Below are 24,008 nucleotides of genomic sequence, written 5' to 3'. Positions count from 1 at the left end.
TGGTGATCTCCAAGGAGACCTCCTCCGTTGCCACCCTTTCACTCTTATAGAGTGACAGAACTTCTTGGGATTTTCCTTCATCCTGCCTGCCAGATCCATTAAATACCCTCCCTTTGACCTCTTGATTTCCCTCTTAAATATACTTTTAATATTTCTGTAGTCATTGAGGATTTCATTCATTTTTGACCTCCTAAATCCAAAATTAGAATGTAGGAGATCTGGGAAATTTCCAGTGACATTGATGCCCATAGCTGTAAGGAGTAGGTCCAGCTCTAGCTCTAGTTGCTCGACGAATACACGACCATGAACTTTGACTGACTGTATCAAGCAACTTGGACTTAGGAGTTGGCCTTGCTATTGAGCATTTGAGATGGCCACTCCCAAAGGTGATTCCAACAGATAGCTGGGTTTCCATCTGGAAAGGCAGAAGAGTTAGATAGGATTTCCCTGTGGCCATTCTTCTCAGTAACAACTATATTATTTTGGATACTGTTGAGGGGATGGCTTTTTAGAGGAGAATAGCAGCCAAACCTGTGACACCACGACTGTCAATGATGTACTGCAGGGGATAGTGGAGTTTGGACAAGCTCTAGTATGAGGAGACTCAATAGTTAATGTAACAAACAGGAAAATCATGCTTACTGCAACGGAATCCAGAATAGCATGTTGCATCCTTGGTCAAGGATAAGGATGTCTCTGAGCAAATGCAGAACATTCTCATGGGGGAGGGTGAACAGCCAGAGGTTGTTGTACACATTGATACCGCCAACATCACTACAAAAAGGGATGCAATCCTGCAGTGTGAACATTGGAACCTTAGGAAGAAATTACAAAGCAGAAGCTCAAGGGTTTTAATGCATGATTTACTTCTGTTGCCAAATGCAAGCAGGAATAAGAGGATGGAACAGACAAACGCTTGGCTAAGGAACTGGTACATGAGAGAAAGACTGAGGTTCTTTGACCACTGAAATCTTTTCCGGAGCTGAGGTAGCATGTACAAGAGAGATGAATTGTACCTGAACTATCGGGGACCGATATTCTAGCGAGGGGATTTGATAGTTCAGGAAAATTAATTTAGACTGGCAACGGGGCGGCATCCAATGTAATAGTAGGTAATTTTAACTTCTCTAATATTGCCTGGGACTCCCAGAGATTTTGTTAGTCCAAGAGTTTTCTGAAGCAATACATTGATGGTTCGATCAGAGAAGGGGTAATACTCGACCTTCTCTTAGATGTGTCCATGGGGAGCACTTTGGAATCAGTGACCCTAATTCCATTAGTTTTAAGATACTTATGGAAAAATTTAAAATTCCAAATTGGTGAAACTAATTTCGATCACATTAGACAGGAAACTGCAAAGGCTTATTGGGAGAGGCTGCTTGGAGGTACAGGGACATCTGGCAAGTTGCGGGGCTTTTAGAAGTGGGATGGTGAGAGTTCAGGGCCAACATGCTCCCAGTTGAGTGAAGAGCAGACTGGCGGGATTAGAGTATCCGGGTTGATTGAGACTCTAATCGGGAAAAAAGGGAATGTAACTCAGGTAGAAGCAACTGCGATAAGCAAGACCTTTGAGGGAGACAAGAGATGCAAGAAAGACAAAAAAAAGGGGACATGAGATATTCAGACAGATAAATAAAGGATAATCCTAAAATATTCTGTAAATATATTCAGAGCAAAATGAGTAACTAAGCAGAGATTAGATTCCTTCAAAGATCAGTGTGGTAAGAAGCTGTCTGGAAAGAGTAAGGTCCCATATGAATACTTCTCATCTCCATTTACCTTGGAACAGAATAGTGATATCCTGAAACATATTGATATTAGGAAAGAAGAGGTGTTAGCAGTTGTGCTGTGCATAAAGGTGGATTAAATCCCTGGGATTTAGCCAGTTGCATCCAAGGATGTTGTGGGAAGCGAGGAGATTGCTGAGCCTGGCAGTGATGCCTGTTTCTTTGTTAGCCATAGCCTGTGGTATTCAGTGACTAAAGGGTGCCCAGTATTGTGACATTAGCTAAGATACTGCAGTCTTTTTCTCCCAGGGTAGGAGAGTTGAAAACTAGTGGGCATAAGTTTAAAGTGAGAAGGGAAAAGTGATAGGAGAGACAAGTGTTTCACGCAGAAGACGGTGGGTATATAGAGTGAGCTGCCAGAAAAGTGGTTAGAGGCAAGAGCAATTACAATGTTTAAACATTTTTTGGAAAGATACGAGAATAAGAAAGATATAGGGGTAGGCAAATGGGTAAGTTTAGGTAGGTATATTGGTCAGTATGGACAAGTTGTGCCGTTTACCTCTATGAATCTATGAAGATTGAAGCTGGTAGACTCTACTGTGCCTAGTTGAAAGATAACATCTGTCCAAGTATAGTGGATTCCGATAGTTGGCCCATTGATTAATTGGAGTAGCCGTTTATTTGGGACAACTGTCAAAGAACAAAAACTAATCAAGTAAATAGCTCTGTACAAAGCAAATTGTGCAAAGGATGTGGAGAGTCTGCAGAGGGATATAGATAGGTTAAGTGAGTGGCCCAAGGTCTGGCAGATGGAATACAATGTTGGTAAATGCGAGATCATCCACTTTGGAAGAAATAACAGAAGAGCAGATTATTATTTAAATGGTGAAAGATTGCAGCATCCTGTTGTGCAGAGGGATTTGGGAGTGCTTGTTCATGAATCGCAAAAAGTTGGCTTGCAGATACAACAGGTTATTAAGAAGGCAAACGGAATGTTGGCCTTTATTGCTAGAGGGATTGAATTCAAGAGCAGGGAGGTCATGCTGCAACTATACAGGGTACTGGTGAGACCACACCTAGAGTACTATGTGCATTTCTGGTCTCCATACATGAGGAAGGATATACTGGCTTTGGATGTGCAGAGGAGGGTCACCAGGTTGATTCCAGAGATGAAGGGGTTAACCTACGAGGAGAACTTGAGTCGCCTGGGGTTATACTCTCTGGAGTTCAGAAGAATGAGAGAGAATCTTATAGAAACAAACAATATTTTGAAAGCGATGGAAAAGATTGAAGTAGGAAAGTTGTTTCCATTGGTAAGGGAGACTAGAACTAGGGGATATTGCCTCAAGATTCAGGGGAGAAGATTTAGGACGGAGATGAGGAGAAACTGTTTTTCCCAGAAAGTGGTGAATCTGTGGAATTCTCTGCCCAGGGAAGTGGTTGAGGTTTCTTCACTAAATATATTTAAGATACAGTTAGATAGGTTTTTACATAGATGGGGAATTAAGGGTTATCGGGAAAAGGCTGAATTAAGGGTTATCGGGATGGAGCTGAGTTTACGGACAGATCAGCCATGATCTCATTGAATGGTGGGGCAGGCTTGATGGGCCGGATGGCCTACTCCTGCTCCTACTTCTTACATTCTTATTCCCTTAATTCATTTGGGACACTATGCAGCTTTATTGGGACAGGGAACCTGTGAAACAGATTCTAACTAGTATCAGGCAGATGCACAAGTGTGGCTGTTAGACTGTGCTTAGAATGAACAATTTTTAAATAGCATTAGTTGTGTGTTTTCTGTTCAAAAAGCAGTGACCTTTATCACTGATAGTTGTTGAGAAATGAGCAGTAAGACAATTCAGAACAGTTTTTCTCATTGCCATTGAAGCATTCAGGCACAAGGTGTGAGAAACGGTGGGAGTGAACTGCAAAGAGTTTGAAGATATTGACAATCATCTTGAATGTTACAGTGAAAATGTAGATTTGGAGGATCAAAAGCATTGTATGAAGGCAGTTCATTCATGCACTAGGTGTCCGTGCTGATTCTGTTCACTTACAATTAAACAAAAGAACATGGCAGAGTACATTCAGTGAATTCCTCTGTCAATAACAATTAGAAACTAATGCAGTTTTACAGCATTGCCGTGGTACTGGTAGTGTTCTAATTTGGTCGGTATTTCATTTAAATACATAATCTGTTACTCAGTTAAGTGGCAGTTTGTTGATTTTATACCTTTTCAGCTATTGCAATGAACTTCAGCTAACTGAGACAGCCGGTTAATTGGGCCAAAATGTACTGATCCCGCGGGACATGTTCCGATTAATCAGAATCCACTGTGCATGTTCAGTCTCTTTGGAAATGTGTAAGTGGTCATTAGGAATGGAACAGTGGATCAATGGTCACTGACAACTGCAAGCTCAAGGTGACTTTTGCAGACTGACTAAAATGGCAGGTCAATTTTTTCCACTAATTATGCAAAGTTATAACAATTTATGCTCTGCCAAACTGATCGGTTTGACTGCCTCATAAAGACGGTCAATTTACGAAGAATGGGTTTGTAGGAGTATCATTAGGAGAAGATACTAGATAAGGTAGTTCTCCCAAATTTAACTAACTGATAATGAGTGAAAAAAATTGTGAGCTGCACATGCCCAATTTTCTGATGGGTATTTTCAAAGGAAATGTCTTTTTCGCAAACTGTCGTATGTGTTGTTTCTCATTTATCCTAATATTTCTAAATCAGAAACCACCTGTGACATTCACTGGGAGATTTTTCTCATGCTCAGATAAATGAAAAGCAATAAATCCAGTATTAAATAAATAGAGTATTATCTTCGGTGGAAAGTGGGACCAGGATCTAAATCATAATACCCATTATCGTAATGCCTGTAGATGAATACTTCTGGAATGGGGAAAAATACTAATTTTAAAGTTATATATTTTTAAAATTCAGATTCAGTTTATTGTCATTTAGAAACCACAGATGCAATGCAGTTAAAAAATGAGACAACGTACCTCCAGAATGTTATCACAAAAATGCATGACAGAACAGACTACATCAGAAAATCTATATAACATTTGGCAATCCCCAATCCTGAGTCGTATAGTATTTTTAAAAAAGCTGCTTAATAAGTGTCAGGACTTGTCATATGAAAATCACCCAGCAAAATGCAACCACAAAATTCCTTGATATTTTAAGTTATATCCCTGGGGAACATTTCCAGATACTAGTTTCCATTGCTCTTACACAATAAAAATATCAAGGTATCCTGCCTTGGAAATTCAATGGAATGAATTTCAGAGTCAAAGTATAAAGCACAGATGTGCCTGCATAAAATGTTTATCACTATCAACTAGGGTAGGTTTTGCAGAATGGATTTTTTTTTAATTTAACTGCATTAACAATAACAGAGCTTTTAAATCCCTCACCCACCTGCAGGCTCTGCTCACATCTTCCTGCTGAATAACTAAGGCCAATGAGTTTACTCAGGAGAAATGCTATTTTCATTTCACTACTGAGTATGGTTCACTAATTCCTAAGCAGTTCATTTTCCTCTTAAATCTTATTTATCTGCAAGATACTTCTTTTAATAATTTAATTTTTCCTTCTTCACTTTTTAATTATCTTGTTTACCTCTTTTCCGATTATTGTATTTCCCACTTGCATCCTCCCATAAACTGGTTACATAATGAAACACATCCCGTCTGCTTCAAAATTAAATTGAATAAATATTTTAAAAAAGCACAAAAGGATAATGTGTAATTTTGGCAGGGACATTCAATTGTCTTTTCAACCACAGCAGCCACTGACAAATTTGTTCAGCTATTGTCACTCATAGTAAACACATTTTCACCTTTCTGTGCTTTCTTAATTACAGAAAGGGTGAGGGAGTTCCCTTGGCTCATGGATTGGAGTCTCTTCTGATATTATACAAAACATGAAAATATCTGCTTTGTGTCTGTATTTCACATTCCTGAAATATACAAAGCATTATAATTTATGTTCCAATTTTACACAAAATTTGCATGAAGTGATTTGTAGAGGATTACAAAAGAGAATGCAAGTTACATGAAACATGCATCATGCAGTACTGGTCTAACAAGTATTTACTTGCCAATAGTTTATTATGGTTGCTGCATTAATTATTACTTATTTAAAAACACTCATGTGATCCAATCTCATAACTGCATGATTTTAGCAGAATTCCTTAATTCTGATTTCTCAGCTACTTTTCACAACACAAAGTTTCATTTAACAACAAAAATGCAATCAGTTCTTGGAACCACAATGCACGTTTCCTTTAAAAGATGCAGGGCGATTCTGGCTTACAATAGCCGTCGCAATTCTAAACTTCTTGCTGATGCAGCGGCTAATAAATGTGTATTTGCTGCATGCAACAAAATTCACTGAAACAAGCAACTCCAGTTTATCATCCTGGCTGCAATATACAGAACTGTCAAGGGTTAATTTTCTGCACTAATTAATTGAGCACCAGTTATCCAATTTAAGTAAACAGCCTTTCAGATGCAAATGAATTCTCTTACTCAGAACACAAGCCATTGTACATCAAGTTTTAAGATTATGAACAGCTACCAAAGAATATTTTATCAGGAGAAAATTATAAGTTAATCAGGTTTTTAACAGCTTTATTACAATGTTAACTTCTGAATATCATATTTGAGAATATATATTATAACCCTGCCAGACTTGGGTTCCTGTGAAAATGATTCATCATTTTGCATGATCTAACAGAAGTACATTCAAATGTATGAACCTACAAGAAACAATTTCATTGGTTACATTTTGTATAATGGGAAAAATTTATTAGTGAAATGCTTCATTATCCAAGCAATTAAGCACCTTCTTCTTGTCAAAATCACTTCTACTCAATAAGAAATGTTTCAGAGATGATTTCTCAAGTGAAGGGGTAATAAACACATTTGATGTGAGTGTGGGTGGGAGAATAAACAGATGGGTGTATAGCAGAAACCAGATTCGCAACTACTAGTTTTCTTCCTACGCGAGAAATGAAAAACTATCTTTGTGTTTTGAAAAGCTGCAATTTCCCAATGAGTGAACACTTAATGTCATATTAAATAAGATTCCCAGATTTAAATCGGCTCTGGGAATCTTCTTGAGCAGCTCTCCTAATTGGTAACTATAGCTTTGTCAGAAGATAAGCTATAAACTTAATTGCACAATATTACTCAGTTGTCCACCAAGGTCACAGAGGACAAACACGAATATTCCTGAAAACAAACCCCTGTGCAATTAACAGGAAAAACAGGAGAAACTTACATACAAATCATTTCAGGAATGTGGATGCATTGACAAGGTCAGCGCTGTCTGAGTTACCATGAAATTGATTCATCTTCGCAGTGTCCTGATGAAGGGTCTCAGCCTGAAACGTCGGCTGTACTCTTTTCCATAGCTGCTGCCTAGCCTGCTGAGTTCCTCCAGCATTTTGTGTGTGTTGCTCGGATTTCTCCAACATCTGCAGATTTTCTCTTGTTTGTGATTAGCTTTAATACTTTAATTGGGGTTGTGAATGTTTGTGGATAAGGCATCAGTCACATGGGTTGCCATGTTTCGGATGATGGGAAACATCTTGAGTACAGTCAAAACACTACTGATTCAGGTAAGTGGAGAGCATTTCATCACACTCCAATTTTTTAATGGCGGAGTGATTTTGGGGAGTAAAGAAGTGGGTCACTTACCACCACAGGATAAATAATATTGCTTTTACAAGTGTAAAAATCCAAGAGTATTTACACTCTAAATAAGTCCACTCAACAGCAATTTCTCTCTATGCAAGTACAATTGTGTAAAATATGGTTAACGTGGCTTTTGCAAAAGAGAAGTCCGCTGAGATGCCTTTCATAAAGTGAAAACTTTCCCCTGACAATTTCAAATAATATAACCTCTGACATTCTAAAAACAGTTTTCTATTTCAATTTAAAAGTGATTAACTAAATTTGGTTGTCTAACTCAGTCTATCAAATTTCACTTCTCAATAGCTAATCCTCGAACTCATGCAATTCATTCGATTCAAACAATTCAGAAACAATTTTTTGTTTGCTCTCACATCTTATCTTTCCAGATATTCATGTTTAAGAGATTAATAGCTACCAACCATGTATAGGTTGCAGTATAAAGAAATGCAATCTTCCGGGAATGTGCAATTCATTGGAAACACATTGTCACAACATAACTTGCCAAGCAATCTCCTTTCCTTCACATCTACAAAGTTTACACTCCAAATTCTGCAGCTTGCACCTTACTTCAAATGTTATCTTCTATTTTGCACATCTTTATTTAACTTCACACTTTCCCATCCACACTATGTCCATGTAATTCTGGTAAATAGCTCCAACACAACTCATCCATGGTTAACTTCAAAAACATGAGATTCCACAGTTTCAGATTTCTGTTTCCCTGCTGAGAGCTAGACCATTTTTTCTGATTTTCTGGATACAGTATTGAATTCTGTATCCCACAAAACAAATGCTCCTATTCTAACTACAATACCAGCAATGAGTATTATATTTCAAAATTATTATTAAAGGTCAGCAAAAAAAAGTAATTTAAATAAAACAAAATCAATTTGCTGTTATATTGCCCTCTTAACAAAGGGGGTAAAAAACAAAAGCATTTCACTAGACAGACAAACTGAACCAAACCAAAGAGAAATAGATTAGGACCAATGCAAGGTCCCACTCAGTGTTATCAGTGCTAATTGAACAAACTTGATTTGTGCCAACGAGCATTAGGTTGGTAGCACTTGAGTCAGATGTTTGTGAAGTGAAATCCTATTCCAGAAACTTGGAACTCAAAAATCTAGGCTGACAATCCACAGGTCGAAAACAATGCTGAATTATGATTTGAGGTACCAGCTTTCAGAAGAGAGGTCAAACAATTGGATGAAAAGTAGATCCCGTGGCAACACTGTAAAGAGCAGGGAGTTACTCTTGGTCACTTGCTCAATATTCAATCATAGATATCAAAATTACTTTAAGGTGAATATCTATTATTCATTACATTGAACTTTTTGGAATTTTACTATGCTCAGGGCAAGCACCATTTTATTCACAACAATGTACTAATACTTTATATTACAACAGTCCTGTAAGTCAAAATTACATAACTGATTGAAGGATTACTTCAGATGTCCAAAGGCACCATTTTACTGCAAGATTTCATAACATTCTAAGGAAAGCAGTAAGTGATTTTACCAAGTATTTTTTTTAAACTGGAAGTAGTTTGACCGAATCAATGCAGATAAGACCATAAGGCATTGTAGCAGAAATAGGCCATTTGGTCCATCAATTCTGCTCAGCCATTCAATCATGGCTAATCCTTCCCCCCACTCACCCCTTCTTTCCGTAACCTTTGATGTAGTGTCCAATCAAGAACCTATCAAGCTCTGCCTTAAATACACTCAACGACCTGGTGTCCACAGCTACCTATGGTAACATATTAACCACCTCTGGCTAAATGGACACCCCTCTATCCTGAGGCTGTGCCCACTTGTCCTAGAGACCCCACCATGGGAAACATCCTTTCCACATCTACTCTGTCTAGGCCTTCCAACATTTGAAAGGTTTCAATGAGATCCCCCATCATCCTTCTAAATTCCAGTGAGTACAGACCCAGACCTATCAAACGTTCCTCGTATGATAACCCTTTCATTCCTGGAATCATCCTTGTGAACTGCCTCTTTTTTCAGATGAGGAGCCCCAAACCATTCACAATACTCAAGGTGAGGCCTCACCAGTGCCTTATAAAGCCTCAGGATCACATCCCTGCTCTTGTATTCTAGACCTCTTGAAATGAATGGTAACATGGCATTTGCCTTCCTCACCACCGATTCTACTTGCAAGTTAACCTTTAGGTGTTCTGCACAAGAACTCCAAAGTCCATTTGCGTCTCAGATTTTGGATTTTCTACCCGTTTAGAAAATTAGTCTGCACATTTATTTCTACTACCAAAGTACAAGACTCTGCATTTTGCAATACTGCATTTCATTTGCCATCTTCTTGCCCATTCTCCTAATCAGTCTAAGTCATCTGTAGCCTACCTGTTTCCTTGCCACTACCTGCCTGTACTGTATAGCCTACATAATAATAAGAGACTACTTTATGTTTTAGTAACACATCGTTGCATGCGCTATTAGGCGCATACTGAGCACGCACTATTAGATGCGTATTGATCTGTACGTGTGTGCCGAGTTCAGTTTCTGCCAGTAAAGAACCATGAAACTTAGTTCCCGTCTCCATTGTTGTGTAACCAGGCCACATACACAACACTGCCCCTCCACCAATCTTTGTATCATCTGCAAACTTGGCATCAACTAAATCATTGATATACATAAGAAAAAAACAGTCCCAACTAGAGTTATCGGCAGCCAACCAGACAAGGATCCTTTTATTTCCACCTACCACCTGCCTCCTAACAATCAGACTATGCTGTAGTATGTATGTTAGTAACTCTCCTAACTTGGTAAGCAACTTCACGTGTGGCACCTTGTCAAAAGCCTTCTGAAAGTCCAAATATACAATATCCACTGCATCCCTTTATCTATTTTACTTGTAATCACCTCAAAGAATTCCAACAGATTTCCCCTCAAGAAAACCATGCTGATGTTGTCCTATCTTGTCATCAAATACTCCATAACTTCATCTTTAACCATTCACTCCAACATCTTCCCAACCACTGAGGTCAGGCTTATTGGTCTACAATTTCCTTTCTCTTGCCTCAATTCTTTCTTAAGTAGCGGTGTGACATTTGCAACTTTCCATTCTTCTGGCACCATGCCAGTGTTCAATGATTTTTGAAAGATCATTACTAATGCCTCCACAATCTCTACCGCTACCTCTTTCAGAACTCTAGGGTCCAGTTCATTTGCTCCGAGTGAATTATGTACCCTTAGGTTGGCCAGCTTTTTGAGCACCTTCTCCCTTGTAACTGCACTCACTGAATCTTCCTTTACACACTACAATGTCTGGCACACTGCTGGTGTATTCCACAGTGAACACTGATGCAAAATACTCATTTAGCTCATCTGTCATCTCCATGTCCTCCATTATTATTTCTCCAGCCTCATTTTCTACATACTTGAAAATGCTTTTACTACCCATTTTGATGTTGTTTGCTAGCTTCCTTTCACATTTCGCCTTTTCTCTCCTAATCATTCTTGTAGTTGCTCTCTGTAGGTTTCTAAAAGCTTCCCAATCTTCTATTGTCCCACTAAGTTTTGCTTTGTAGTATGCCCTCTCTTTTGTTTTTACATTAGCTTTGACATCCCTTCTCAGCCAGGTTGTACTATTCTGCCATTTGAGTACTTCTTTGTTTTTGGAATACATCTGTCCTGCACCTTCCTCATTTATTTCCTAGAAACTCAGCCATGCTGCTCTGCTGTCATCCCTGCCAGCATTTCCTTCCAACTTACTTTGGCCAACTCCTCTCTCATGCCACTGTCATTTCCTTCATTCCACTGAAATACTGCGACATCAGATTTTACTTTCTCCCTGTCAAATTTCAAGTTGAGCTCAATCATATTGTGATCATTGCCTCCTAAGAATTTTTTTTTACCTTAGGCCCCCTAATCACCTCCTGTTCATTACATAACACCCATTCCAGTACAGCTGATCCCCTAGCAGGCTCAATGACAAACTGCTCTAAAAAGCCATCCTTTAGCATTCAACAAACTCACTCTCTTGAGATCCATTAGTAACCTGATTTTTCCAGTTGACCAGCTTGCTGAAATCTCGCATGACTATCATAACATTGCCCTTTTGATATGCCTTTTCTATTTTCCACTGTATTCTGTGGTCCATCTCCCAGCTATTGTTGGGAGGCCTGTATATAACTGCCATCAGGGTTATTTTACCCTTGCAGTTTCTTAACTCAACCCACAAGGATTCAACATCTTCCACTCCCAGGTCACATCTTTCAACCGGTTTGATGCCATTCTTTACCAGCAGAGCCATGCCACCTCCTCTGCCTACCTTCCTATCCTTCCACTACACTAATATGACAAAACAACCAACTGCCAGGGGAAGATCTCAATTTAGAATGAATGCGTGCAGAAACAAAATTGGTTAGTGTATTTCTCCTGCACATATGCTCATGGAAGTTTGGAACACTGTTCCCCCAGAAGATTGTGGATTTGTCATTATCTAGCACATGGATATAAAAATTGCTAAAATTTTCATGCAGCACTTTTGCAGCAAGCTGGTTTATGGTTCATTAGTTTTGATATAGGATGATGGAAAATGAGTTGAGATGCATAGGCCACATGACTTCACAGATGGACCTGAAAGAGCAAGGAAATTTGCAAATGTATTAAGATCTATATTTACTCAGGAGACGGACAGAAAGTGGGGCAAAACAGTGGCGAGGTTAGGGACCCTATACAGATTACCGATGGAGATTTACTTGAGGCAAATTTGAATCCTGACAAGGTGTTCCCTCGGACTCTGTAGGAGGTAAGTAAAGAAATTGCAGGGGCACTAGCAGAAGTATTTAACTCATCCTTAGCAGCAGGTGAGGTACCGGAGGATTGGAAGATAGCCAAAGTTGTTGCGCTGTTTAAGAAAGTGAAGTTATTGAAAGGTATTCTAAGGGACTGAATATATAAGCTTTTGGATAGATATTGACTGATTAGGGATAGTCACCATGGCTTCGTAGGTGGTAGGTAGTCTCTGACCAATCTTAGAGTTTTTTCTGAAGAAGTTACCAGGAAAGTTGATGAAGGCAAGGCAGCCCATGTTGTCTACATGGACTTTAGCAAGGCATTTTGCAAAATCCTGCATGGAAGGCTGGGCAAGAAGGTTCGATTGCTCGGCATTCAAGACGAGACAGTAATTTCGATTAGACATTGGCTTTGTGAGAGAAGCTGGAGAGCGATAGTAGATGGTTGCCTCTCTGACTGAAGGCCTGCGACTAGTTGAATGCTGCAGAGATTGCCGCTAGGTCCATTGTTGTTTATCATCACTAATTAATGATCCATGATTGTGGGTGTGGAGGACAGCGAGGAAGACCATCAGAACTTATAGTGGGATCAACACCAGCTGGAAAAATGGGTTATAAAACAGTAGATGGAATTTAATGCAGACAAGTGCAAGGTGTCACAGTCGGTAGAACCAACCAGTGTAGGTCTTACACTGCGAACGCTAAGGCACTGGGCAGCGTGGTAGAACAAAGGTATTTAGGAATACAGGTCTGTAATTCATTGAAAATGGTGGAACAGGTGGATAGGGTCGTAAAGAAAGCTTTTGACACATTGGCCTTCAAAAATCAAATTACAAGTACAGGAGATGGGATGTTATGCTGAAATTGTACAAGACATTGGTGAGGCCTAATTTGGAGTACTGTGTGCAGTTTTGGTCAGCTATGTATAGTAAAGACGTAAATGTGCTTGCAAGAGTACAGACAGAATTTGAGGATGTTGCTGGGACTGTAGGACGTGAGCTATAAGGAAGAAATGACTAGGTTACGACTTTATTCCTTCAAATGCAGAAGATTAAGAGGAGATTTGACAGACGTATACAAAATGATGAGGGGTATAGGCAGGGTAAATGCAAGCAGGCTTTTTCAGCTGAGGTTGGTTGGGACTACAACTAGAGGTTATGGGTTAAGGGTGAAAGGTGAAAAGTTTAGTGAAGATGGGGGGAAAATTTCTTCACTGAGGATTGTGAGTGTGAAATGACCAGCCAGTGTAAGCGGTGCATGTGAGCTTGATTTCAACGTTTAAGAGAAGTTTGGATAGGTACATGGGTGGTAGGGTTATGGACAGCTATAATTCCGGTGCTGGTCAATGGGAGTAGGCAGCTTAAATGGGCTGAAGGGCCAGTTTCTGTGCTGTATTTTTCTAGGACTCTTAGGACAATCATACTACTATTATGTAGGGTTTCTACACTTTTTGCATTATATTCCAGCATTACAAGTCTTGGCTACAAATACACAGATATCGTAACAAATGACAGATTGTTACAGTAAGATAAAGGGATTTTTCCATTGAAACTTCAGTGTCAGTACCTTTCTTTACACTAGTCACTCAGACAAATCCACTCAATCTCCTGTTGAATAATGTTTCAACCCTCCAAAACAATTATCTAACTTGCTGAAATATACCATCCACTTCAATTATCTCTGTAATAATCTTAAAGTGGGGTTTCTTGCTGCCACAGTGCCAGATAATAGGGAAAAATGTTTACAATTTTACAGCATCTTGTAGGTCAATAGGATTATTCATATTATTCTGTAAACCATCTCATCTGGAATAAGAGAAACCACAACATGAAGAGGGGGGAGTGGGAGGGTTGATGCTTTTGCTGCTGCTTGTGTGTGGGGGGAGGGCTTGAGTTTCTGACCATTTCGGTCATTCCTTCCTTGGGTTCCTCCCCATTTTCTGGATGTGTGCGAAGAGCAAGTTTGTTGTATACTATAGGAACAAAATTAGGCCATCTGGCCCATTGGGTCTGCTCCATCATTTCATTATGGCTGATCCAATTTTCCTCTCAGCCCTAATCTCCTGCCTTCCCCCGTATCCTTTCATGCCCTGACCAGTCAAGAATCTATCAACCTCTGCCCTTAAATATTCAAAAAGACTTGGCCTCCATTGCTGCTTCTGGCAAAGAATTCTACAGATTCACCATTCTCTGGTTAAATAAATTTCTCCTCATCTCTGTTCTACAAGGACTCCCCTCTATTTTGAGGCTCTGCCCCCTTGTCTTGGTGGAAACATCCTCTCCACATCTACTCTATCAAAGCCTTTCACCATTTGATCAATTTAAAATAGATCACCCCTCATTCTTCTAAATTTCAGCGAATACAGGCCCAGAGCCATAAAACACTCATCATATAACAAGCCATTTAATCCTGGAATCATACTCTTGAACCTGCTCCCATTTCAGCACATCCTTCCTAAGACAAGGGGCTCCAAATGCCTCACCAGTGCTTTATAAAGTCTCAACACTACACCCTTGCTTTGATATCTCATCCTCTTGAAATGAACACTAACAATTGCATTCTCCTTCCTCACCACACACTCAACCTACAAATTAACTTTTACGGAATCCTGCACAAAGACTCCCAAGTCCCTTTGCACCTCAGTTTTTTGTATTTTCCCTACACTTAGAAAATAGTCATAATACACTTAGAAAATAACTCGTTCATTTCTTCTTCCAACATGCATGACCGTACACTTCCTGACACTGTATTCCATCTGCCATTTCTTTGCCCATTCTCCTTATCCAAGTCTTTCTGTAGCCTCTCTATTTCCTCAAAACCCCCTGTCCCCAACCTATCTTTGTATCTTCAGCAAACTTTGCAACAAAGCCATCAATTCCATCATCCAAATCATTGACATATAATGTAAAAAGAATCGGTTCCAATACAAATCCCTGTGGAACACCACTAGTCACTGGCAGCCATCTACAAAAGGCTCCCTTTATTCTCACTCTTTGCCTCCTGCCCATCAGCCACTGCTTTGTACATGCAAGTATCTTTCCTGTAATACCATGTACCTTATTAAGCAGCCTCATTTGTGGCATCTTGTCAAAGGCCTTTGGAAAATCCAAGTACACAACATCAACTGATTCTCCTTTGTTTTTCCTGCTTGTTATTTCTTCTAAGAACTCCAACATATTTGTTAGGCAACATTTTCCCTTCCAGAAACTAAGCTGACTTTGGCCTATTTTATCATGTGCTTCCAAGTACGCCGAAACAACATTCTTAACAATTGGCTCCAACATCCTCCCAACCACTAAGGACAGACTAACTGGTCTATAGTTTCCTTTCTTCTGCCTCTTTTCCTTCTTGAAGAGTGGAGTGAGATTTGTGTTTTTCCAGTCTTCCGAAATGATTCCCGAATCTAGTGATCTTGAAAGATCATTATTAATGCCTTCACAATCTCTTTAGCGACCTCTTTCAGAAGCCTGGGCTGTGCGCCATCTGCTCCAGGTGACTTACCTACCTTCAGATTTTTCAGTTTCCCAAGAACCTTCTTTCTAGTTATGGTTACTTTACATACTTCATCTCCCTGACATCTGGAACTTCCACCATACTGCTAGTGTCTTCCACAGTGAAGACTGATGTAAGGTATTTATTCAGTTTGTCTGCCATTTTCTTCTTCCCCTATTACTACTTCTTCAGCATAGTTTTCCTGTGGTCTGATAAACACTCTAGCCTCTCTTTTACATTTTATGTATCTGAAGAAACTTTTGGTATCCCCTTTAATATTATTGGTTAGCTTACTTTTGCATTTCATCTTTACCTTAATGACTTTTTTAGTTGCCTCCTGCTGGTATTTAAAAGCTTCCTAATCCCCTAACTTCCCACTAATTTTTGCTCTCTTTGGCTTTTATGTTAGCCATGGTTAATTTGAACTATTGAACCTTTCTGCAAAACCAGAACTCATTCATGGTAACATGTCAAACCTAAGCTGTACCACTTAAACTGTTTTCCTGTAATTGCAATTTCAATCCAGCATATCATACTTCTACCACAGTTTAAACAGTATGATTTCATCAAAGCTCAAATTTTCATACAGACAGACATACTTTATTGATCCCGAGGGAAACTGGGTTTCGTTACAGCCGCACCAACCAAGAATAGTGAAGAAATATAGCAATATAAAACCATAAATAATTAAATAATAATAAGTTAATCATGCCAAGTGGAAATTAGTCCAGGACCAGCCTATTGGCTCAGGGTGTCTGACACTCCGAGGGAGGAGTTGTAAAGTTTGATGGCCACAGGCAGGAATGACTTCCTATGTCGCTCAGTGTTACATCTTGGTGGAGTGAGTCTCTGGCTGAATGTACTCCTGTGCCTAACCAGTACATTATGGAGTGGATGGGAGTCATTGTCCAAGATGGCATGCAACTTGGACAGCATCCTCTTTTCAGACACCACCGTCAGAGAGTCCAGTTCCACCCCCACAACATCACTGGCCTTACGAATGAGTTTGTTGATTCTGTTGGTGTCTGCTACCCTCAGCCTGCTGCCCCAGCACACAACAACAAACATGATAGCACTGGCCACCACAGCCTCGTAGAACATCCTCAGCATTGTCCGGCAGATGTTAAAGGACCTCAGTCTCCTCAGGAAATAAAGATGGCTCTGACCCTTCTTGTAGACAACCTCAGTGTTCTTTGACCAGTCCTGTTTATTGTCCATTCGTATCCCCAGGTATTTGTAATCTTCCACTATGTCCACACTGACCCCTTGGATGGAAACAGGGGTCACCGGTGTCTTAGCCCTCCTCAGGTCCACCACCAGCTCCTTAGTCTTTTTCACATTAAGCTGCAGATGATTCTGCTTGCACCATGTGACAAAGTTTCCCACCGTAGCCCTGTACTCCGCCTCATCTCCCTTGCTGATGCATCCAACTAGGGCAGAGTCATCAGAAAACTTCTGAAGATGGCAAGACTCTGTGTTGTAGTTGAAGGAGGTGTAGATGGTGAAAAGAAATGGAGACAGGACAGTCCCCTGTGGAGCCCCAGTGCTGCTGACCACTCTGTCTGACACACATACTCCTCAGAAAGTACAAACATATTTTGTTCCTAGTCTCAGTTAATTAAAGCATAATTTAGTACTGTATTTTTGGTTATGTAATCTACTTTGATAGCAATGAAACCATAATACTATTCCAGCATTTCTTGGAATAAGGATCAAATTAATTTTAAGTAAATCAACAATTACAAAGGCACTCTTTATTAAAGTCCTAAACCTGCAATTATTTGGTTGGAAAAGGACAGCACGTACAAATTGTAACCAATATTTCCCAATTGTTTTCAAGGCACCATGGCAGCAAAAGGCAGTTTATCAATTTTTGCTTGAAGTAGAAATTTTTGTAGTTTAAAAAACCCCCAAAATTCTTGTTTTAAATGTATTAGTTCAAGTAACTATTAACAGAAACAAGCAATTTGATTTATAACCACTGTAAAACTACTGATACTATTAAATAAGAAGAGTTATGAATAGCTATCCAAAGCAATCAATTGAAACATATTGGTCAGTTTTACAGATAATAACACTGATTTAAAAAATTACTAGTTCTTTTCAGCTCTCAGAATAACAAAAAAAATTCATTAAAATACCTTTACATACAGTTGCTGGAATTCATCCAGGTTCAGCCTACCACTAGGACAGTCTTTAAGAAATCCTTTGTACCATTGTTTGAGTTCATGTTCATTAAATTCTGTGTTCTTCACCAAATCTTCCATCACCTCAGGGGCAAGCTTGCTGTTCTGTTTCCCCATTGTCCCTGAAAAGGCCTGGAATAACATGTGAACAGATAATTATTCATCTTCTTAAATCGGGGTTCTTAAGCACTAAATAACAAATGCATTAACATTGTAATAGAGACATTTTATTCTTAGAATCTGAGTTTTAAATTGACAAAAGGTTAATTTCACACACTGAGATATGAAAATCAGCAGAGAGGAGATAGAAAAGAATGTGATTAAAATAATAATATCTAAATTATCAGTCTGAAAAGAACTGCGTTAATAATTTCATTTCTGCAAGTTTCTGACGTTTTAGTCCTTAATGCCTAACAATAAAGTCACCATTATCAGTCATGATCATCTTGCATTCATGAGCCTGCTAAGTGCCAGAACAATGGTATTGGTTTTTCTAGCAATTCACCCCTTCTCTTTGTTATTCAAAAATTGATGTAAAAGAACAAAATTCAATATACTCAAGATACAAAATGCAAATAATGCTTTAAATGTGTGATGCAAACACAAAAAACTGAGCTGCTGGTGCAATTCAGGTCAGGTAGCATCTGTAGAGGGAAATGGAGGTTGAGACTCTTCATCTGGACTGAAAGAGAAAAAGTGAAAAAAACCAGAATAAGGAGGTAAGGGTTCTTGAAAATCTATTTGAAAATGCAATATAAAAAAATCAAGGTACAGACAACTTTTGTTTCATATATTTAATGTATTTAAAAGTCATTATTTTGTTTTGCTACTGAAAAATAGATTTTAAGTGGTACATAAACAGAATGCAGAACACACCACAAATCATGGTTAAATTGCATTTTAAAAGGGTAATGTTGACTACTATAGATCACAAGAATTGGGCTATTGAGCCCATCGAGTCTGCTCTGCCATTCCATAATGGCTGATTTATTATCGATCTCATACCCATTCTACTGTTTCTATCGTAACCTTTGATACCTTCACTAACCAGGGACCTCCATTTTAAAAAATACCCAATTACTTGGCCTCCACAGCCAGCTGTGGCAATGAATTCCACAGATTTATCATCTTCTGGCTGAAAACATTCCTCCTCCGTTATAAAGGGATGACCTCTAGTCTGAGGCTGGGCCCTCTGGTCCTAGACTCCCTCACTATTGGAAACATTCTCTGCATGTCCACTCTATCTAGGCCTTTCAAAAAGCTAATGCTATAGTCTGCTACAGTCCTCAAGTGTTCCGAACAGGGTATTGGCCTCCATCACACTCATAAGAACTCTAAGTAGTTGCAACTGTCAACAGCACCTACACCACCCCCTGAATCATTCTTCAATCCTCCCCACCACCAGGAACTGACGGAATAGAGAACAATATAACACACTAAGCTACCGATAGAGATGTATTCACAAGAAGAGCCAAGAACCAGGAAACATAATTACTTTGATTTTCACAGAAAGAGATTGGGAAATGCAGAGACAGATTTGAGAGATGCGGCTAATCCAACTCAATTCCCTGGAAATTCCAAGTTAATCTAGCCTCATTCAGAATGCCATGGATGAGTTTATTTCCAATGATTGCAGCTGGCAGGAAAAGAAAGTACATCATGCTTTGCTCTAAGTACATAACCATGATTGATCCAGATTACTGTTGCCCAGTCCGCTGCTGAAAACAGCCTCAGATTTCCCTTAGAGTATTTTTGCTTGAGTTAATGGAACAAAATCGAATTGTTGTCAGTTTTAGTTTATTTATTGCAATGCACTGTCAACCAGTGTATTGGAAAGCAGACTTGATGAAATCATACTCTCTCGGAAAATAAGCTAGTTATTTATAAAGATCTTGTTTGGTTACGATCATGTGCAAAGTAAGAATGCTCCATTTGATAGCTCACCATTGAAAAATGTTACTTTATAGAGGCATTATTTGTAATAAAACATTTCACTACAGACTGTGTAATGAAAATGTACATTATATTAAATGACAAACAATTGAAAACCTGCAGATGTTGGAAATCCAAGCAAATCACACACAAAACGCTGGAGGAACTCAGCAGGGCAGGCAGTGTCTACGGAAAAGAGTAGTCGATGTTTTGTATTACATGGTTGGCAAAACCTAGTCAATTTTAATTCAGGTGCATAAATAATCGAGAAATTGTGAAGGTTTGGAGTTAGACGCAAGGTTTGGAGTATTTTAAACAATTCTGCACTAAGTTCTTAACGCATTTACCATTTTATCACCACAAACTTGCACCCGTTGAGTCAAGAATTAAATATATTTAAGCACAGGGTTAGAAGATTGGAAATATCTAGGTCAGTTTACATGTGTTGTAATCAAAGGTTCAGTCCTTTAGAAAATAAACACAGTACACACAGGACGAGACTTCTGAACTGTGATCAGATCAACAAACATGGATAAAATAAGTGAATGATAAATTAAGAAAGCTAAAGTGAGGGTGACAGAGTTTTGGGACATCATCTCATTCAAACAAAGTAGAAAATTCAAAGCTAGCCAAAAGAGAAGTGGAATAGTTAGATCCAAATGTTAAGAGGAATAAATCTGAGTTTCAGCAGCACATGACCCGAGGCTGCAAATAGTCTGAGTAATATTACGTGTTTGTGATTGAGAACTATGTCGATGGAAGTAGTCTGTCTGGTTTAGATTCTGACGTTTCCCTGAAATAGGATGTTGTCCAGAAAGGTGCATTTGTGATGATAAATTCCCCTTATTCAGCTGAAGGACATATTTGCTCATCCTTCATTAGGCATGTGTTAAGCAATGCAGCATAGCCAAGTCGGCGGCACAATCCAGAGAGGCATCTGAGAAGTAGTCAATGTCATTTGCTTATGAATGGAACCTAGTGGGTCTTTGGATGGTAACTGTTGAGAAGTACTATGCAGGTGAGAAACAGAGCAGCATCAATGATAGACCTTGTTGTACCGTGGAGAGCATTCTGACAGGCTGCTTCACTGTCTGGTATGGAGGGGCTACTGCACAGGACCGAAAGAAGCTGCAGAAGGTTGTAAATCTAGTCAGCTCCATCTTGGGCACTAGCCTACAAAATACCCAGGACATCTTCAGGGAGCGGTATCTCAGAAAGTTAGCATCCATCATGAAGGATCTCCAGCACCCAGGACATGTCCTTTTCTCACTGTTACCATCAGGCAGGAGGTACAGAAGCCTGAAGGCACACACTCAGCGATTCAGGAACAGCTTCGTCCCCTCTGCCATCCGATTCCTAAATGGACATTGAAGCTTTGGACACTACTTCAATTTCTTTAACATACGGTATTTCTGTCTTTGCACAATTTTAATAATCTATTCAATATATGTAATTGATTTACTTGTTTATTTATTATTATGTTTTATTTTATTTATTATTTTTTTTCCCTCTCTCTGCTAGATTATGTATTGCATTGAACTGTTGCTGCTAAGTTAACAAATTTCACGTCACATGCCGGTGATAATAAACCTGATTCTGAATTCCATAGGCAATGATATTTTAACTGGGGGAAGATGGAAAAAATGCAGATAATTCTCTGACAACAGTTCAATAAGTGGAAAGTAACTAACCAAAAGCTTCATTGAAAAGTAAAATACACTGCAGTGCTGGAAATCTCCAAACAAAAACTGCTGCAAATACCTACCAAGTAAGTTGTTAAAAATTCAAGTGTCAGAAATTAAATTTCTGTAATTATGGAAACAGAGAAAAGAAAGTGTCAGAGATAACGCATGTGAAAATAACAACAGGATGGAAGGGTGAGGGCAGTGAACTGTTTTAAATTTGATGCTGAAAGCTATGACTTCGCAAGTTTAAAAAAAAGGGTTTATTTTTGATTTTTCATTTCTGATGAAAGCTCTTCTACTGGAAACAGCAGCACTGTATCTCTCTTCTGAGAATCTTTACTGAATGTTTCCAGCTCTTTTAGTTGTGCGACCTGGACAAAGTAAAAGCAGTGGCAGAGGAACTAGTCGACAGCACTAGAGAGTGCTGGTAAGCTACAAATAAGGAGAGATAGTTTACCAAAGTCAAGTTCACATACAAAATAAAATCTACAATTCTCTTTCAGGACCATGGCAGAACCAAATATCAGTTTAGAAGGATTCAACTAGAATCAAAAGAAAAGACAGGCGTGAATCAAGAGGCAACAGGAGTTTTGAGCTGGAATGAAAAGGCAAGTTGGAGATAGTGACTGTGTTTTATAACCTTATTAAGGAGTACATTTGAGAGTACGGACACCAAAGCTCAGAGGGGAAGCCACATTTAGTGAAAGCGAAGTGATGTAACAGAAAATAAATCAATTTGCTGGAAGAACAAAGGTCAGATGGCATCTGTGGAAAGTCCTGATATTGGATCTCCACTCAAAATGATGACCATCTCTCTGCCTCCACATTGCCTGACCCACTGGGTCCCTCCAGCAGTTCATTTTAAGCTATATTCAGCATCTTCAGGTTGATGAGATGGTCAGCAACTTTATTAAGACATTGCAACACACACAAAATGCTGGAGGAACTTAGCAGGCCAGGCCGCATCTATGAAAAAGAGTATAGTCGATATTTCAGGCCAAGGCCCTTCATCGGGCAAGTGTTCAGTGATCTGGAATGTGATCTCACTAGTGCTCTGTACAACTGTAGTAAGGTATCCGCATTTCCATACACCAAAATCCTTGCAAGGACAATATTCTATTCGCTTTCCTAATACCTGCTGTACTTGCGAGCTCCATTTGTGTTTTACGAACAAGGCCCCCCTTGGTGCAGAAAGTCGCAGCTTTCTCTTATTTTTTGTGTTTTCTTTCCAAAATGACGGTCTTCACATTTTCCCACATTAGATTCCATTTTTAAACGCACTCGCCTATCAATCGCAATGAACACAAAGTGCACTGCAGATGCTGTGGTCAAATCAAGACGTACAAACAAGCCGGATGAACTCAGCAGGTCGGGCAGCATGCGTTGAAAGAATCAGTCAACGTTTCGGGTCGAAACCCTTCGTCAGGACTAAAGAAGGAGGGGGCAGGGGCCCTATAAAGAAGGTGGGGAGAGGGTGGAAAACCAATCAGAGGAAAGATCAAGGGGTGGGGGAGGGGAAGCAGGGAGGGGATAGGCAGGAAAGGTGAAGAAGGAATCTAAGGGGAAAGCACTATGGGTAGTAGAAGAAGGCAGAGTCATGAGAGGTGATAGGCAGCTAGAAGAGGAGACAGTAGAGGTGGGATGGGGAAGGGAGAGGGAGGGAATTACCGGAAGTTGGAGAATTCGATGTTCATACCAAGGGGTTGGAGATTACCCAGACGATATATGAGATGTTGTTCCTCCAACCGAAGTTTGGCCTCATCATGGCAGTAGAGGAGGCCACGTATGGACATATCCGAATGAGAATGAGGGAGAGTTGAAGTGAGTGGCAACTGGGAGATCCTGTCTGTTGTGGCGGACGGAGCGTAGGTGCTCGATGAAGCAGTCCCCCAATGTGTGTTGGGTCTCACTGATGCAGAGGAGGCTGCACTGGGAGCACCGGATGCAATAGATTACCCCAACAGACTCACAAGTGAAGTGTTGCCTCACCAGGAAGGACTGTCTGGGGCCCTGAATGGTGGTAAGAGAGGAGGTGTAGGAACAGGTGTAGCACTTACGCTTGCAGGGTTAAGTACCAGGTGGGAGATCTGTGGGGAGGGACGTGTGGACCAGGCAGTCACGGAGGGAACGATCCCTGCGAAAAGCAGAGGGGGTAGAGGGAAAGATGTCCTTAGTGGTGGGGTCCTGTTGAAGGTGGCAGAAGTTGCGGAGGATAATATGCTGGATCCGGAGGCTGGTGGGGTGGTAGGTGAGGACAAGGGGGACACGGTCCCTGTTGTGGTGACGGGAGGATGGGGTGAAGGCTGAAATGTGGGAAATGGAGGAGATGCGGATGGGGGCATCATTGATGATGGCAGAAGGGAAACCACGATTCTTAAAGAAAGAGGACATTTGGGATATCCTGGAACGGAAAGCCTCATCCTTGGAGCAAATGCGGCAGAGACGGAGGAACTGGGAATAGGGAACAGAATTTTTGCATTTGGCAGTGTGGGAAGAGATATAATCAAGGTA

At 39.9% G+C, this 24,008-nt stretch overlaps 1 protein-coding gene across 1 annotated transcript in view; it reads right to left on the bottom strand.

The window, feature by feature from the left end:
* The window catches only part of LOC140733515 (visinin-like protein 1), a 125,727-nt gene that overhangs the window by 36,719 nt on the left and 65,000 nt on the right, over window positions 1-24,008 (bottom strand). Inside the window, exon 2 of the mRNA XM_073056948.1 lies at window positions 17,836-18,012. Within this exon, the coding sequence (XP_072913049.1) occupies window positions 17,836-17,997 (162 nt within the window). The 5' untranslated portion in view covers window positions 17,998-18,012. The remainder of the gene's footprint in view (window positions 1-17,835; window positions 18,013-24,008) is intronic.

Source organism: Hemitrygon akajei, chromosome 9 (assembly GCF_048418815.1).
Source record: "Hemitrygon akajei chromosome 9, sHemAka1.3, whole genome shotgun sequence".
Lineage (NCBI taxonomy): Eukaryota > Metazoa > Chordata > Chondrichthyes > Myliobatiformes > Dasyatidae > Hemitrygon > Hemitrygon akajei.
This window is presented reverse-complemented; position numbering and strand designations above follow the sequence as displayed.